The sequence below is a fragment of the Balaenoptera ricei genome, chromosome 2 (assembly GCF_028023285.1).
Source record: "Balaenoptera ricei isolate mBalRic1 chromosome 2, mBalRic1.hap2, whole genome shotgun sequence".
Lineage (NCBI taxonomy): Eukaryota > Metazoa > Chordata > Mammalia > Artiodactyla > Balaenopteridae > Balaenoptera > Balaenoptera ricei.
The window spans coordinates 3,056,114-3,069,596 of record NC_082640.1 but is presented as its reverse complement, the minus strand read 5'-3'; the positions used below and the strand labels follow the sequence as shown (position 1 = coordinate 3,069,596).

General features: G+C 43.8%; 1 protein-coding gene across 43 annotated transcripts in view; it reads left to right on the top strand.

The window, feature by feature from the left end:
- Positions 1–13,483, top strand: part of ZNF438 (zinc finger protein 438) — a 213,670-nt gene that overhangs the window by 7,242 nt on the left and 192,945 nt on the right. For 2 of the 43 annotated variants that reach the window (XM_059909590.1, XM_059909609.1), the window contains exon 2: positions 7,485–7,595. The exons of 37 other annotated variants lie outside the window; for them this stretch is intronic. In XM_059909590.1, the coding sequence (XP_059765573.1) occupies positions 7,579–7,595 (17 nt within the window). In that variant the 5' untranslated portion in view covers positions 7,485–7,578. Of the gene's footprint in view, positions 1–6,448; positions 6,640–7,484; positions 7,609–13,483 lie in introns of those variants that run through there. 4 more of the 43 variants (XM_059909656.1, XM_059909620.1, XM_059909601.1 and 1 more) reach the window with 3 other exon arrangements.

Below are 13,483 nucleotides of genomic sequence, written 5' to 3'. Positions count from 1 at the left end.
CATTTTTGTGAGGTGGTAGGAGCTGGTGATGGTCACTTTATTTTCTAGACTGAAAAATTTAAGAAGAGATGGTCAGTTTACCCAAGTAAACCAGTTTCAAATATAGGATTTAGAATTTAGGTTTTCAGATCTTAAAAAACCAAGCCACACTGTCATTTCTATTAGATCAGAAAGAGTATCTACTTAAATATTTGCTCAGTTACCATATTCTTTGAAGACTATTTGATGATACTCAATTTTTGATACGAGTTTCAGTAATTGGAAATTTTAGTGTTTCATATGATACATCCATCGGCTGGGTTTGGACCATTGATAGTGTGAGGTGTGGGTCTGGGATTGAGAGGAGAAGGAAAGGGACCCCTTTGTTAGTGCAGTTGTGTATTGGGCTAGAAGGATTATACTTAGACTTAAAAGGCAAAGACTCTCAACTTTCCATAAAATTGAATTATTATAACAGAAATATTTTTCTTACCTTCATGAAGAAAAATGCTAATAACCAAGTAACCATAATATTTATCGTATTATTGAAGGAAGAGACCACCACTCAAGTGTAGCTAAATCAAAGCTGAATTTCATACTTGCTGAGCAAGGGAGAATTATGCTTGCAGAATATAGTCCTCAAAACAGGCAGAGATGTACTTAGGTAGGATTTTGAGGAAGCATGAAGTTTTAGGATTTTTTTTTTTTCAAAAGTGAGACAATTTAAGGATTGGTTGACTTTAAACTTGGAGTTTAGGGACTGACCAGCTTTGAGGAGTGAGGGTACTGAAGGGGGGGCAGTTCCTGATTGGCTTACTTTCTCAGCTGTGTACTTAAGTGGAAATATTGAGTAGAGTTTAAGGATTGATTGATTGGGGCTTATTTAAAACCAGTTCTGTGTTTACTTGTTCCCAGCTTGGGACAAGAGCCAAGGAATAATCTTTTCCTTTCTTGAAGTTGAAGAATAGGTACTTTAAATTTTCCACGTTTATGTCAAACCTTTGTTAGCTGTGGTGCTAATATAACACTTCTGATTTTGCTTTTCTTCTGAAACTTAAAAGAAAAAAAAAAAAAAGAGTGCAGTGAATATCATTTGTTTCCTACCTAGTAGCCTCAGGATTCTATGATATTTGGGACCCAGGCTGTTTCAAGGATTATTTTTATATGTAGTTAAAAAGGTAATATGTGATTTATAGAAATACTTTAATGCCTTAGACATTATGGTGAAAGCTGTGTGACTTTTATGTTTACCTTTCTCTCTTGTGGGCATGTGTTGTGTCAGATGCCTGCCACAATTCGTCCTGATGGAGGCTGAATTATAGATCTAAAAGCTTGCTGTGTTTGCTGTTGTTAGAGGTACCTCCAGAAGTGATCACCTTTTGAAAGCAAACTAGCAATTATCCTTACCAACATTTTAGAAGGGTTCAAGATTATATTGCATGTCTTTTATATAAAGGAGGCTGAGTCACGTTAGTATCTGTAAATCATTTTACCACAACTATTATATCAGAGTACCATTCATATAAAGTATTTTGGTTTAATATTTATTTTGAAATATTTTTATGCTTCGGAATGAAATAAAGAGCTATTTATGACTATTTCTCGGAACTGTGCCAAAATGTTGGTCTTTTTCTAAATTGATCTCTCACAGTAAGAGTTTAGTTTTAAAAATGTTTTCCTCTGGAGATGTTAAAATCAACTCAGAGGGCATTATTTATCCTAGAAGTTCAAGAAGGCAAAATGAGTTGTTGGTGTACTTTGTGTTTTGTATCGAAATTTTATTTAAAATAGCATACATGCTGTATTTACATGAAATAAGCTCATAATATTTAAAAAAGAATGGGTGCTGTATACGTTGTTTTTATAGGCTTCTCCTATTCCCTTCCTTTCTTAAAAAAAAATAAATTAATTTTTTTAATTTATTTGTTGTTTGGCTGCGTTGGGTCTTCGTTGCTGTGCGTGGGCTTTCTCTAGTTGTGGCGAGCGGAGCGGGGGCTGCTCTTTGTTGCAGTGCGTGGGCTCTAGGCACGCGGGCTCAGTAGTTGTGGCGCGCGGGCTTCGTTGCTCCACGGCATGTGGGATCTTCCTGGACCAGCGCTTGAACCCGTGTCCCCTGCGTTGGCAGGAGGATTCTTAACCACTGCGCCACCAGGGAAGTCCCCCTATTCCCTTCCTTAACCTACAGCTTTTGTGTCTTACCTCTGCCTTCCAGATGGATATCATCCAGTGCTAAAGCTATAGCTGTGATTTAGATAAAGCATTTTTACATGAAAGCTCCTTGAAAACATGAAGCCTGATTCTTGTTTTTCTTTACAGTCCAAGTTTCTGACCTGCTATGAGAGTTAACCTTAAGAGGTTAATCTTCATCTAGTAGCAAAATTAATGTTATGATGTTCCTTATGAAAGAGCTGTTGATTACAAAATGATACTCAAGCATATTCAATCCTCAACATTTCATTTTTACAAATTTATTCTAAATAGGTACTTAAGTTTTCTAGGAAAAAGTCTATGATGCCTGACCGTGGTTACTGGGATTATTCCTTTACTACCAACTGTATGAAATTATGATTTGAAGTGTGGTTTTTCTCTGTGCACATGCAGTGAATAGTCGGGCTTTTATTGCCTAGTGGTATGATGAAAAAAGAATTTTAGGCTAGGTGATCTTTTGTAATAAAATGGAAAAAAACAGGGTTATATGCACTTCGATAAAAGCCTTGTTTTCTGGACTTTGCTAATATAATGGATATACAATGGCATCACGTAGGTTTAATTTGCTTTTCTTTGATTACTAGTGAGGCTCAACTTCTCTTCATTCACTTGTTAGCCACATGGATTTCACCTACGCTTGCCAGATTTAGAAAGTAAAAGTACAGGACACTATAAAATTTGAATTTCAAATAAACAACAAATAATTTTTTAGTATAAGTGTATATTATGTACTAGTTGGGCCATGCTTATACTGAATTTTTTTCATTATTTGTCTTTAATTCAGACTTAATGGGGCATCCTGTATTTTATCTGACCACTTTGATTTTTATTTTCGGTGAATTGTCTGCTTGTCTCTTATCCAATTTTCAGTTGCACTTCCTGTCTTTTTATTGTTATTTTTCAAGAGTTCTTGGCATACAGTGGATATTAAATCCCTTGGTTTTTTTTTCGATGTTGCGAGTACATACTCCCAGTCTTTTGCCTGTCTGTTAACTTTGTCTAGAACGTCCTTTGTTGAATAACAAGTCCTTAATTTTGAGGGACTTGTTGTTATTACTTGTTAAATTCCATCAAAATTTCCCCATGGCCAGGTAAAGCTGCACTTAAAAATACAAAGTCTCAGCTCCCTACAACAACAAAGGTTTATTTCTTACTCATGACATGTCCGTGGCTCTGTTCCACATTGTCTGTTCCACTAAGCCAAAGGAATAGGCTTTTTGGAGAAGCCTATTTCCTTCTGCCTATTCTGTGGCAGAAGGAAAAGGATGTGGCAGAATCAGGTGCTTGGACGTGGCATGTGTTACTTTTGTTCATATTTTATTGGCCAAAGCAAATTAAATGGTTGAGCCTGAAATCAGTCAGAGGGGAAGAACCGTCTCAAGTCACGTGGCCTGCCCTGACATCACTGGGGTGTGGTGGTTTAATCCTCCTGTCATGAGTCAGATGACCTCAAGGTAGCTCACCTTGAATTGAGGGAAAGATGGATCTGCCACAGAAGCCAGCAAGTGAAGGAGGAGAAAAGACACGCTTGGTATCTATGACGGGACTGTCTTTAGTTGTGGTTGCTTTCATGTGATACTGACTGAAGGCAAACAGACCTGTTGAATGTTTGAGAGGATTACATTGGCAAAGATGCCACAAGTTTGGCTTGTAAAAGCCTGTGGTGGGTTTGACATTGACACCTAAAGCAACCCTTGACCCCCAAATTGGCAACGGCTCTTTGCCACGTCTTTGGAGCGCATAGTTTTCCAAATCCACTTCACATATGGCTAGAAAGGACGATGGGAATAAAAAAAAAAAAGAATTTTCCAGAGGCAAAGCCAGGCTCCAGCAGACAAACTGTCAAAGGAGATCCCTCCTCTTCCCCCCAGAGAACAGGACTCAGTTTAACCAAGGATCTGGCTTCCCTGGTGGAGGGGGGATTCTTCTCCTTTCTTGTCCAGCCATATCTCGTCGTTGGTAAGAATGTGTATTTGCCATTCTTTTCTTTTCAGAACGGGAGACTTAACTGCATTCATCTTATTTTCGTTCCGTTGTATTTTGGGTGCTGTGGTGGTGGTGGAGAGCACAAGGCTCCTGGTCTGTTGGTCTGTAGGTCACTGGGCTGGGGTGGAGCCACGTCGGTATCTGTTGCAGAGATGGTGCGTTGCCCAGAGATCGTAGACTCTGAGTGGAGTCCAGTGATTGGATGGGTATCCCTTCAGGAAGGAGAAGACTCTTCCAGAGTCGGGAGAAGGATACCCTCTCACCTCTGATATTTAGCTCGGCCTACAGAGAAATTGTATTTCTTAGGCTCCTTGTAGGCAGATGAGGCCACATGTCTAAGTTTTGGCCAGCGGGTGGGAGTGGAAATGATGTGTGTAACTTCTAAACCACATTGGTATTCAAATCTGCTGTTAGTCCTCTTCTTTTCCCCCACCCACAATAGCAAGGTGTTGTGAGCCAGCTTCTGTCCTGCAGGCCAGGGCAGTGTCCACAGGGGGTGGTGGGACAAGACAGAAGGAACCTCGGTCCCTGGACCTTCCCGGGACCACCTGTCTGCCCCTGAACTGTTACATGGGAGAGAAGCAAACTCCTCTTCATTTGAGCCACTATATTCTTGGTTTTGTCACAGCAGATTGGCCTATATCCTAGTTAATACAGATGGCAATGAGGTTAGCAGGAAACAAACAGGGAAAGTTAGATTTGAAATGGTTCTTAGTGATTTTTTTGTTCAGTTGAAGTTTTTCATTTATATAGTCTTTCTATGGAAATTTATTTTTCAAACTGCTTAGCCAAGAGTTTAGAAATAAGCTCTTTTACTGGAACCTCACTCTGACGACGGTTATGATATATTCCTTTTTATTTCATATGTGTATGTTTTACATGTTGATATAAAATTTTGTAGCCTGATATTTTCATGTGATACCCATTTTCTCTGTTGCTTTAGAGTTCTTGTACTTGGACAGTTATTGTTGCATAACATTCAGCTTTACCATGCTTTAATTAAAGTGCAGTTATTGTTGGCTGCTATGGACTGAATTGTGTCCCCCCAGATTCACGTCGAAGCCTTAACCCGCCTTGTCACTGTGCTGGAGATCGGGCTTTTAAGGAGGCGATTAAGGTTAAATGCGATTGTTGCGGGTGGATCCCGATCCTACAGAACTGGTGTCCCCACGAGAAGGGGAAGAGACACCAGAGAGCTTTCTCTGCCACACGAGAACGCGGTGAGAAGCAGGCTTTCTGGATCCCAGGAAGAGCGCTCTCACCAGGACCCAACCGTGCGGGGCTGCCAGCCTCCAGAACGGGGAGGAAGTGAAGTTACGCTCTTGAGGCCACCGAGTCATGGTACTTGGTTACAGCAGCCCAAGCCGACTAAGCCCAGGCCCGGGCTTGTAACTGCTACACCACACAGAGAGGCTTTTCTCAGATCACACAGTAGATAGCAAAGCAGACTGCCAAGAAGGGTCCAAAAAAGTCAAGCACCAAGAAAGAATAATGTCACTGAAGCCAGGAGACAAGCACTTTAATAATGTCACTGAAGCCAGGAGACAAGACAAGATGTCGATGTTAAATTGACAGGTTTAATAAATTCTTAGTGGATTTTCAGCTAAGAAGTCACATGTATTTTGGAGAGAGCAGTTTTGTGTTTGCAGGCAAAATCCAGATCTCAGGGGGTCGAGCAGTGAGTTGGGAGTGGGGAAGAGGAGCCGTAAAAATAGTGAGTTCACGTTGTCTTACAAGACACTTGGCTGCGAAGAGAAAAGGGAAAAGAGGACAAAGGCAAGAGAGAGACCTAACGTCTGGGGCAGTATATTAGTTTTGTTTGTTCATTTGTTTTGTGATGGGAGAGATTTGAGCCTTTGCGTGCAGTGGGGCAGAAGCCTGATGAGAAGGGGAAGGTGAAGATGGGGAGGGGGCGGGTGGACCAGTGATGGGGTAGATCCCTGAGGAGGTGGGCTGGCTCGCGTGCCTTCCAGAGCTCTGGCTGGGGTTAGCTTCGGGCAGGAAGAAGGACATCCGCCCTCCACGCTGCCAGGAAGGAGGCGAGAGCGGGCGTGTGGTCGGTGATCAGAGGGACGGAGGAAACTGAGGGAGTCTGACCTCATGACCTCTCTTGTTCCTGTGGAGGTGATGTCACTTACTGAGTGGAGGGGAGGGGAGGGGAGGAAGCGTGAAGAAAGTGATGGAAGCCTGGAATTGTTTCTGTCGGCTGTGAGAGAGGGACTGGATCGAGAGCCCTAAAAAAGATGGATGGGCTCCTGGTGGGGGACCGTGTGTTTGCAGAGTCCCCCGTTGGCACGGCTGGGGCTCTTCATAGCAGTGACCTCTGGGTGGCTGCGGTGTGCGGGTGAAGAAGTCAGTCCTCAGGCTGGTTGAGGGGAAGGACAGGCCAGCGCGAAAGCTGAGTGTTCAGGCAGAGGCGCGACTGCAGACCCGGGCGGTCGGGTCCTAGGGCACAGCGGACGGGAGGTAAAGCTGGCCGCCGGGCTGAGGGGCCAGGTGCGAAGGAGAGGGGGTTGGGGGAAAGCTGGAGGCTAAACGCGCTTCAGATCACCAGGACTTGCTCATTCACTCATTCCGTAAACGGCGAGCATCTGTCTTCCAGCCACTGTTCTCAGTGGTCTGGCTCCCAAGACCAAAACAGTGGGCAAAACAAAGTCCCCGCCCTGGTAGAGCTTCCTCCTAGGGGGAGGCAGACGGCAAACAGGGATCATTGCGGACAGTGAGAAAATGTTAAAGAGAGAAATGAAGAAGGGTCAAGGGTCAGAGAGTGGTAGCGTGAACAGGAAGGGGCGACCTCGCAGCAGACTCGAGCGTCATCAGGACACAGCAGCGCACGTGGGTCCGGACGCAGCCCGGGCAGAGCCCTGGCCAGGGCGCGGCGCACGAGTGAGAGGAGAGAGGCGTGGTGTGTCCACGCTGCCCTGAGGAATTAGGGTTTGGGTCAGGTGTCGTGGGAAGGACACCCACCAATCAGAGGATCGCCGGTTCACTTTCTGATGGTTCACCGTCGGCTGCTCTGCGGGGAGCTGATGGGCAGCGGAGGCCGGGGATCTGGGGAGCAAGGACAAGGCGAGACTGGGGCCCGCAAGCGGCACTTTGGAGTTGAAGGTTTGAGCAGTTGAGTGCTGCTGGGTGAAGGAGCCCAGGCTGCTCCTTTAAGCAGACGCACCCACTCCACAATAGGCATTCTTTTCAGTGGATAAAGGCCTGACCCTGACCCCTGGCTTATTCCACACCCTTTCCTGTTTTTGACTCTGCTCCCCACCGGCTTCATTATTCATTCTCCCCTTTCTTCCTCACCTCTCTTTCAGATCTGATGCACATTGTTGTCTGCCTGGCCAAGACTTCCTCTAGACTTAAGGTTTTCAGACCTTTTCGTTGCAGCCTGATTGCAGTCTTCAGAAAATGTCCGTGGAGGCCCAGTACGTAAGACAGGTGAAGTGCGGTGCTCTGCCCACTTACAGCTCTTCTCTGATCCCCCGCAGAGCAACCCCGAGACGCCTCCCAGGTCACAGTGTGGAAAAGGCCTGCCTTGAACCGGGAGGCTGCTGCTTGCAGCCGGCCGTGCCTGGGGTCGCCTCGGGTCACGCTCCCCCAGCTGAGCTGTGCCTCGTTAATCCTTAGGCACCTCTAGCCGAAGGGAGTGTGGGAACCTCCAGTTACAAAGTGGCGTGCTGAGGGCACTCAAAACTAGGAGGCAGGCGTGTCTTCCCCAGCGTTAGCTTTACTTGCTGGCTGTTAGTTAATTTACTAAATTTGCACGGTAAAGATGGATGAGCAATGAGTTACTGATAAGCCGTGAGTTCTGTCTTTCCTTCTCAACACATTCGTATATTGACCCTCATTAAGAATGGTAAATGGTTTTTTTATAACAAAAGAACATAGATGTATTATAGTTTGGAATATAACATTGATGGGAACACTTTAAGAGAAAAACCACCAGTCTAAGAAACTTAAAGTTTGCCTGGGCCCCTTAGGGCTGGGCCTTCAGTCTTCTGAGGATTATGTGGTCCCTCTGCTTTGTACGAGGAATGCTTTGATAGACAAGGTTAGAACTGCCTTTGTAAGATAGTGGATTTTTGTTCTGTATTTTTGTTTTTATGTTTAATGGAGCTAGTATAACTTTTTTTTGCTCAGCATGGAGTAGGAACTGGCCAGGATAGAGTCGGGACCTTCAGGTTTTTCTGATTAAAGGTAAAACTGAGAGTATTTTCCTCTTCTAGTCAAGTTTCATTTTGACAAATGTCATTAATCTAAGCACTGCTGCATTATAAAAAGGATTATAAGAAGCAAGGGATGGCCTATTAAGGCCAATACTCAAAAACAAGGTCGTCCTAGGCCACAAAATAAGTTTGGCACTTTGGATTTTTTTGAAAAACAGGATATCGCTTACATTAAAATCTGTAGTGTTTCTTCTGAGCTGAGGGTGGATCTTTAAGCATTAAGATGAAAAATTTCTTTCTTTGGATTGTTTGCTGTTAAGAAATTTTTTTAGGGCTAGGGACTTTGCATAATACTGCCAAGTTATCAGACTAATGAGGGTAAGGATTTGGTCATGTTCAGGAATGCATCCTGAGCTAGGAGTCAAACAGTGCCTGCTACATAACACTTCATAACTATTTTTTCCAGTGAATGAAGGAACCATCTTTGATATAACTTGGAAATAACATTGTCTGGTTATAGATACAAGATAGCATCAGGGTTGAACTGGGGGAGACTTCGTGGACATTCTGCCGCAGTGTTATCAACATACATTGATAACGGTGTATATTCATAACAATGAATGAATATCAATATTCATTCATCTTTAAGTGAATAAAACGAGGAGCACAGCTGTAAGCTTACTTTTGAGTCAGCCAGTTGTCAAGTCTGTTTAATGACATGCCAATTCTATCTGTAAAATGGGGATAGCAACACAGCATCTGTTTATTTAGTGCAAGTAGCTGCACTAAGATGAGATGAGATACACAGAGTGGGAGAAAATACATAAAAATTATATATCTGATAATGTACTTGTATCCAGAATTTATACAGAACTTTTACAACTCAGCAGTAAAAAGGACAAATGACCCAATTAAAAAATGGGCAAAGGATCTGAATAGACAGTTCTCCAAAGAAGACTTACAAATGGCTAGTAAGCACATGACACGATGCTCAACAGCGTTCGTCATAGGGGTATGCAAATCACAACCACAGAAGGCAGCACCCATAGCCACTACTTGGCTCTAATCAGAGATAGGTAATGACAAGTGTTAGTCAGGATTTGGAGAAGTTGCAACCTTTATACATTGCTGCTGGGAATGTATAAGGGGACAGCCACTTTGGAAAACAGCTTGGCAGTTCTTTAAAAGGTTAAAAACATCAAGTTACCATGGGTTACCCAGCAATTCCATTCTTAGGTATATACCCCAAAGAAATTAAAACATACATTCACACAAACACTTGTACGTGAATGTTTATCGCAGCATTATTCCTAATAGTTAAGAAGTAGAGACAACCCAGATGTCCATCAAGTGATGAATAGATAAACAAAATGTAGTATATCCACACAATGGAATATTATTCAGCAAGAAAAAAGGAACGAAGTGCTGACATATGCTACAACATGGATGAATCTCAAAACGTTATATTGTATGATTCCATTTATATGAAATGTCCAGAATGGACCATTCCATAGGGACAGAAGTAGATGAGTAGGCTGGGGGAATTGGAGGCGGGGGCATGGGGAGTGACTCCTGATGGGCAGGGAGCTTCTTCTCAGGATGATGCAAACAGTCTAAAATGGCTTGCGGTGATGGTTGCACAACTCTGTGAATATACTAAAATCAATGACTAGTGTACTTTAAAAGGGTGAATTGTATAGTAGGTGAGTTATATCTCAGTAAAGCTGTTAAAAAAAGAATATATGAGGTAATATGTAGGGATATACTTTGAGCTATTTGAGAAGATCCTAGTAATATTATTGTTTGACTGTAAGGCTTTTAAATAGTAGCAGGATGACTTAGATATTTTTCCTTGCTTGCAGGCCTGTGATTTTATGCCATGACTCAACTTAATAAGGCTGTAACTCAGCAGTATAAAATACTGAAAATGTTGAAACATAAAATGAAAACTGCTTGGCTTACTATTTTTATTTAATAGGATTTTCTGAATCAGTTAATTAGCAATAAGTAGAATGTGACATTAAGGAGTTAGATTTTAGAATCATAAAATTTTAGAGCTGGAAGAAACTTTAGAAGTCATCTATTTGAGGCTCCCTCATATTGTTTTGTAAGTGAGAAAACGGAGTCCTGCAGAGGTTAGATATGATATCTTAGGTCACAGAGTTGAGTAAACTCTAGAACTGAGTCAGTGTTCTTTGGGTTGATTACTATTGGTTTTAGTGCTACTAATAGTATTAGCACTGACAGTATCAATAGCAGCTATTTAAATGCTTCCTATGTACTTGACATTCTGTTAGGTCCTTTATGTGTGTTATCTTGGCTAATCTGCACAGCAGTCTATGGATGATTTGTTTTACCTGTGTATGAGTTTCCTGTTGCTGCTGTTACAAATTAACAAAAACTTCATGCCTTGAAATAGCACAAATTTATTATCTTACAGTTCTGGAGGTCAGAAGCCCAAAATGGGTCTTACTGAGAGCTGGTAGGGCTGCATTCCTTTCTGGAAGCTTCAGTAGAGATGCGTTTTCTTGTCTGTTCCATCTTCTATAGGCTGCCCACACTTCCTTTGCTCGTGGCCTCCTTCCAATGTCAGTGGCAGATTGAGTCTTTTGGATGCTATTTCTCTGGTTCTGACTCTTCTTCATCCCTCTTCTCCCGTTAAGGACCCATCTCAGTAATCCAGGATACTCTCATTTTAAGGTCAGTTGATTGGCACTTGCAATCTTAATTCCCCCTTGTCATGTAACCTACCATATTCACAGATTTCAGGGATTAGGACGTGGATATCCTTGGGGGAGGTGTCATTATTTTGCCTCCTACAATCAGTTAATTAGAGAGGTTGAGGTCCAGAGACATTAGCTAAGTTGTCCAGGGTCCCAACGTTAGTAAATGAAAGAGCTCATAGTTTAACCCAGGTCTGTTATTTAGCATATCTTTCACAGTGATGCGATCTTTTCCACAAATGCCATTTGATTCTTGTCTGGAAGAGTAAGTAGGATGGTTGGCAGTATTCAGGTGGTAAATAGCTATTTCTTCTTAAAGTAAAATCACATTTACTTTAATAATATCAGAAATAGGCTATATTACTATGAAGCAATTAAAAGCATGGTAGAGAATTATATTTATTGATGTGGGAAAGTGTTTATGACTCCTTGAGACTTTCAGTTCATTACCCCCCGCCCCATTTCTCTCTATTCAGGAGTTCCCTGTGGTCATCAGTTCCTTCCTTATCCAGGCTTCTGCCCCAGTTCCAGTTACTCTCCTGCAGATTCCCCCCGTCCCTGTGCACCCCTTTGATCTCCTGCCTGGCGAACACTCAGGACTGGGTGAGCCCAGCTACCTGCGTGTTGGTTTCACGTCAGTGGTGCGTACACTCTGCAGCCTCAGAATTGCCAGTAGCCCCCCAGGTGCCTTTTATCGCACTCCCCACAGCATCCCGCTTCCGGGCTTTCAGACCTCTCGCCCCTCCCGTGTTACCTGGCGTCTCAGCAGTCCTCCACGCAATTGACCACAGTTGCCCATTGCTTCCTTTCGGGACCCCTCTGCTCTTGGCCTTTGTCACACCACCCTTTCCTGGCTCTCCTTTTCCCATTCTGGCTGGTCCTTTTCAGTCTTCTGTGTTGGTTCCTCCACTTCTGCCTGACTTCTCAGTGAGGAGCTCCTCAAGGTTTAGTCCTCTTTTTCTCCCCTCGCCCTTTCGATTTTAAATATGACCTATTTGAGTAAGTCTCCCGTGTTTAGGTCTCTCGCCCACGCTCTCTCAGCCTCGGCACTAGTGACATTTGGGGCTGGATGACAGTTTGTTGCAGGGCTGTCTTGTGCCTTGCAGGATGTTCAGCAGCATCTCTGGCCTCTACCCACTAGATGCCAGTAGAACCCCCTCTGTCCCCGGTGTGACAACCGGAAGTGTCACCACTCATTGCCGAGTATCTCCTGGGGGGCAAAATCACCCCCAGTGGAGACCCACTTACCAAACCTGAAGCTCCCTTCTGAGGGTCTAAGGATAACGCCTTTTGGCAGCTCCATCTGACTGTCTCCTAACAAATTTAACAGAACCAAAGTGGACTCTTGTTCTTTCTCCCGATTTACTGCCCTCCAGCTTTCCTCATTTCAGATCATGCGTGACCTTGCAGGGCACTGGAGGTACTTCGGCTTTTATTCTGAGTGAACTAGGGAGCTGTCAGAGAGTTTGGGGCTAAGAAATGATAGGCTCTCATTTAGGTCAGGTCTTTGTTGAGAACAGACTGTAAGTTGGAGGGTTGAAGCAGGAAGACTAGTTAAGAATACTGCGGTGATCCAGGGGAAAAGGTGGGAGGAGCTCGCACCAGGGTGGCGGTAGAGGAGATGGTAAGGAATGGTTTCTTTGGTTTACGCCTTAAATACAGGTATCCCTGAGAAGAGGAATGCATGGTGTCATCATGAGATGAACATCTTAGTGTTTATCAAGTATTTTCTAAGATCTAAGGAAGCAGGATTTGGTGGATCAGAGAAGAGGGTAGCCAAAGCCAGGACCTTGTGGGGATGTTGCTTGAACGCATGCAGGCCAGGTTGGGTGGTGAGATGAGAGACCCCACGGTGGGGGGGGGGGGTAAGGAGGACATCCAGTGCAGCCAGGCCCACCTCGCAGTCTTCTCCTGGGCTGGCCCCCCCACCCTAAAACAAGTACCTAGGCCAGGGCGGGTAGAACCGGTGGAAGTCAGGAGACGTGTCTGCACCAGACCTTGCGAGCAGGCCGTTTGGGCTGTAAGGCTCTCAGCTGAAGTGGGGTGGCAGTTGGCATTTGGGGTGGGAAGGTTGTTGTCCTACAGGGTGGCCCTGCACGTTGCGGAACACTGAGGATCCCTGGTCCCTCACTGATGGCAGCGTGTGTGTGCTCCCGCATCGTGACATCTAGACCGCGCCCCTGCCCTCTGAGTTCCGCATTCCCATGGGGGTCAGTCACGTTCAGCTGCAAACCACCACAGACGAAGCCCTTTTTATTTATTTAAATTTGGTAATTAATTTTCATGAATTTTTCCCTTTTTTAAAAAATTGGAGTATAGTTGATTTACAGTGTTGTGTTAGTTTCAGGTGTATAGCACAGTGATTCAGTTATATATCTATATATCTATATATACATATGTATACATATATATATATATCCTTTT